Source organism: Habropoda laboriosa, unplaced genomic scaffold (genome assembly GCF_001263275.1).
Source record: "Habropoda laboriosa isolate 0110345459 unplaced genomic scaffold, ASM126327v1 scaffold223, whole genome shotgun sequence".
Classification (NCBI taxonomy): Eukaryota; Metazoa; Arthropoda; class Insecta; order Hymenoptera; family Apidae; genus Habropoda; species Habropoda laboriosa.
In genome coordinates this window covers 155,040-159,636 of record NW_017100362.1, presented here as the reverse complement: position 1 = coordinate 159,636, position 4,597 = coordinate 155,040, and the positions used below count along the sequence as shown (strand labels likewise).

Genomic DNA, 4,597 nt, shown 5'->3' with positions numbered 1-4,597 from the left:
CATCAATATTTAAAAAAAAAAGTAAATTACGAAAAAATTTAAAACATTTAGAAATAAAAAATAAAAATTAAAAACTATCATAATATAGAACACGAACAAATGCCAACTCAAAGACGAAAATTAAATTTGAATTGCAGGAAGTCGTAAGTAGTTCGGACGCTTCGTCAGAGTCAAAACACGTGTCAGACCGGTCGGGTCGTTCGTAGCTCCAACTCTCTGGTCGTCGCGTCGAGCTTAACATTTGCTGCTGCAGAGTTTCGATTTCATCTATGTCATAGAGCACGTATGTTAAACTCCATGAATAAAATGCTTACCGCTATGATTTCCAGTTATATCGTTGTTCTCTTTAACCTTTTTTTCCTAAAATAATGAAATTCATATCAAAATACTATCTTAATAAGAACGATGCATCATATATAACATTCTACTCTTCTATTGGACTTAACGTCTGGCGGTATGAAGCGAGCCAGGTAGGACTTAGTCGCAGACGCCATTTTGGGACTTAGAAAAATTTCGCGTCCGCGGCAATACCGTACGTGCAAGAGAAAAGCCACAATATAAAAGAAAATATGAAAAAACTGTGCACGTAGATAAACGCAGCGAAATAAACAGATGCTAAATAGTCACTTACTGAGTCAGAAATTGACTGCGTTGTTGGCTCTTCGAGCTCCATTTCTCATACGAACGCGACTGATAGACTCTGGCAACGCGAGGACTAACAGAAGCGAGAGAAGTAAAGAGGACTGGGGGCACACACACCAGTCAGTCGTCATTCGACTATACACTCCGCGCGAGACTGCAGCCGAGCCTACGCTTAGATCATATAGGAGACTCAGTCTAAGTATCAAAAATATCTAAGTGCGCATGCGCTTCTTTGCTCCGCCTCTTCGATCCCCAATATAACCCTTTGCCCCACAGTCCGTATCTGTCTATTCTGTCATATTGCGTTTCAACAACATTGGTTGTGAACGTGTTGCTTACAATTTTGCAAATAAAACATATGAAAATATTTGCTGATACATAGATTGTGTTTTTTCATCGATTAAAATCGCTTAAATTCTGAAGAAAAATATCCAGTTTTTGTTCATGTGTTACAAACTTCAATTATAAGTGAAGACCTTCGCAACGTAAAATCGAATATCGAAGCTCATCACATGTGCATAGAAGCCATTTTATGTTAAATTATTTAAAATTAATATAAGTTATTATCGATTTTTTAAATATCTTATTAATAATTCAAACAAATTAATTGGTATAAAATTTTAATCGTTTGTACGAAATAGTTTCTAAGATGTTAAATGTCAAATTTAGAAAACAAAAGAAATACAGTAATATACTTTTATCCCACTTCCAATATTTATGATTTATTTTAGAAAATAGTATCCCATACTTATAATTAGTGCTATAATTATTCCACAATTGCATATTTAAGTTGACAGATTTCACATTGTTTGTCATATCTGATATATTGATAAACTCATTACTGAAAATTTTATATAGAATATCAGTATACAATGTATATTACAGATACATATTTATTACACTTATACTTATTTATATAGTCACACATGTATATAACACATTATATAGTTACAGTTTTATGCTACAAAATTAACACTAATTTTTTATAATTATACATATTCTGGTTTTCCTTCATTATTCCATTTAGTTTTCTTTTTCTGGAAGACAAATACAGAATATAATGCTGAAACAAAATTAACATTATTACAATAGAGTTTGCAAAAGTTTTTAATTAATAAGTAAATTTACTTAATTTTATACTAACAAGCAACTTCCCACTCTGATTGGGATAAAGTACCAATGTCAGAACTGCTTTGACGACCTTCTTTATGTTTCTTAGCATGTTCATAATCTTTTTCAGATTTATCAAGTGATACTCCATTGCGGGGAGGATAACATTCAAAAGCACCTATTTTATGTAGCAAATCTCGACCTCGAACCTCATTGTCTTCATAAAATTTATCAAATCTAAAATTAAGTAATACAAAACCTTTACTTTTAACATAATTTAAGATAGTATATGTATAATAAATACAGCTATTAAACTCTTTTTACCTTTCAAACATTACCAACTCCAGACCAAATTTTGAAGCTAGTTTTTTAAATACTGGAAAATAAACAAGAAATTCTGGACAATTAACAACACCTTCTAGTTGAAAATGGTATTTAGCACCAAAAAGTGGTGGATTGGTTTTATCACAAAAAAATTCTACATTATAGATATCATTTCCAAAACTGTTACCATTAAGAATTTCAAAAGAAACATATGTTTAATAGCAATTAAAATGCAGACATACACTAATTCATATGCATTTGGAATAGTCCCAATGAAATAACCTTCTTGTTTTAAACATTCACTTGCATTTTTCATCATACATTCTGCTTGTTGCAGTGATTCAAAACAATAATGGAATGCAAATTGACAGCTAACAATGTCAAGTGATATACTGGGATCCTTGAATTTTTTCCTTAATTGTTCCTAAAATTCTTCTTTATAACTAATTTCCATTCACAAAGTATATAGTGAGAATAAATTTTTTTTTTTTTATAAATGTAACAGTAAGAATGTATACCTTTGTACAGTCAGCTGTTATAAATTCAGCAGTAAATAAAGGATATTTATTTTCCCTGATATTTTTGTTACGTATGTCTTCATATCGATCTTGACAATGTTTTACTGATACATCTGCTAAATCAGTACAAATTAAGTGTGTTATACACCCTTGCTTCCATTTAAATAGATCTCCTCCTTTGCCACAACACATATCCAATGCATTTATAGGACGTACATACTTACCTTTTATACTTATAAGATAAGTATCTGTAACAAATTCTTTTATCATACATTGCTAAAAATATGATTACTATATTAAAATTAGAACCTTACCAATAAGCATGCTTTTAATCCAGTTATTAAAATTTCTCATATAAAAAATTCGACTTTTATTTCTACAGCCATCTTCATTTAATATTGAATTATAATGTTTTACAACTAACACTGCATTGCCATTGCATACTGGTGAATCTGAAGAAACTTTTCTTCTTTTATTGTCATTAGTAGGTAAATTTGATGAAGTATTGTTAATCTATAATATATAAAATGTATTCAAGTAAGAAAATATTATTTCACAAAGAAATAAAATATGTAACACTAGGTTTACGGACATTTCTTATATACCTATCTCTACAGACATGCATTAAATTGACGCGTGAACGAAATCACACATTTTCTTTAAAAAACAACATATTATACACTATTAACTTATAAATAAAACTATGTGATATTATATATTTATATAAAATTTATAATAAGCATAAGTGGTAGGAATGACAAGTAACGGTGCAAAAGCAGAATAGCTTAAAATATGAAACTCTGCCTCATCCACCATATTCACCTGACATTTAAATCATTTAAACATTTAAATCATTTCCTCAACGAGAAAACGTTTATGAATCAAGAGACTGTCGAAAATGCCTTTCAACAATTTATTGTCACCAGACCTCCGAATTTTTATAAAAATGGAATTCAAAAACTTTTAACTAATTGGAAAAAATGTGTGGAATGTAATGGTTTCTATTTTGATTAATAAAATTTAATATTAAAGAAGTTATGATCATTTAAACTTACCGCTAAAAATCGGACATTTCATATGTTACGACCTAATAGGTGACGTGTACAAAAAATTTTGAAAAAATTGCAGTTGGTAAAAATTACGAAGAAAATTGTAAAGGTTACTGTTTACAACTTTTTTATCGGAGCTTGTAATGAAAATTTAAAAAATACATTTTTTAGATCTATGCCAATTATACACATGCTGAAAATTTCATCGAAATCGGTTGATGGAGAAGCAAGCAACAGGCATCGAAAGATGTAAGAATTTTCAGATTAATTACAGTTATAGACCGAAAGTCGTGAAATGCGATTTTCACAATCTTTAACCGTTTGTAGCTCATAGCAACATTAAGTCCAATTTAAAAAAAGTTATACTGTTCTAAAGAGTGTCCAAATATTAGTGGGACTGTACGTACATTTTGTTCTGTGTCAAACGATCTTTTTTTAGTGTTTTTTTCCGATGATACTTCATCCTGTTTTTTTTTGGTTTCATCATATTTTCTCACTTTTGGGATTTTATACGGTCTTCTTTCACTGCTTAACTGTGATATTTCATCTTGTTTACGTGTGCCTTCATTCATTGTTTCAAGATGAGGTGTAGACATATCACTATGAAACCACTTTTAATAAAATATTAAATATTATTCTGTATATTGTTTCAGTATATAGTTTTGCACACTAATATATTTTGTACTATATACATTTGTAAATAAATCATTACAGTCCGTTATACTTAAACAAAAACAAACTGCTTCTGAGGAAACTTACACGTATACTATCCTTCCAACTACAAAATCTCTAATGCTTTATTTCCAATACAACGAATCAATATTGTCAATGCTGACAACGTAATTGCATTTCACAAAAATACCCTGCAAGCTATAAAAGATAGTTGAATGTCTTTTATTGACATATGTGTGTATTCAATAATTTATATGTGAAATTTATTAATAATAAACACAT

The 4,597-nt window shown here is 29.7% G+C and overlaps 2 protein-coding genes across 2 annotated transcripts in view; both read right to left on the bottom strand.

Moving 5' to 3' along the window:
* The window catches only part of LOC108574713 (DNA topoisomerase I, mitochondrial), a 5,099-nt gene extending 4,322 nt beyond the window's left edge, over window positions 1-777 (bottom strand). The window contains exons 1-2 of the mRNA XM_017937339.1: window positions 632-777; window positions 315-360 (exon numbers count right to left, since the gene is read on the bottom strand). Coding sequence (XP_017792828.1) covers window positions 315-360; window positions 632-673 — 88 coding nt within the window. The 5' untranslated portion in view covers window positions 674-777. The remainder of the gene's footprint in view (window positions 1-314; window positions 361-631) is intronic.
* Window positions 778-1,631: 854 nt separating this feature from the next.
* On the bottom strand, window positions 1,632-4,416 carry LOC108574725 (mRNA cap guanine-N7 methyltransferase). Its single transcript, XM_017937356.1, has 7 exons — window positions 4,051-4,416; window positions 2,909-3,107; window positions 2,595-2,842; window positions 2,319-2,500; window positions 2,077-2,286; window positions 1,787-1,989; window positions 1,632-1,705 (listed from the first exon to the last, which is right to left on the bottom strand). Exons 1-7 carry the CDS (start codon window positions 4,237-4,239, stop codon window positions 1,632-1,634), a joined length of 1,305 nt encoding a protein of 434 aa, XP_017792845.1. The 5' UTR covers window positions 4,240-4,416.
* Between the last annotated feature and the right edge of the window lie 181 nt (window positions 4,417-4,597).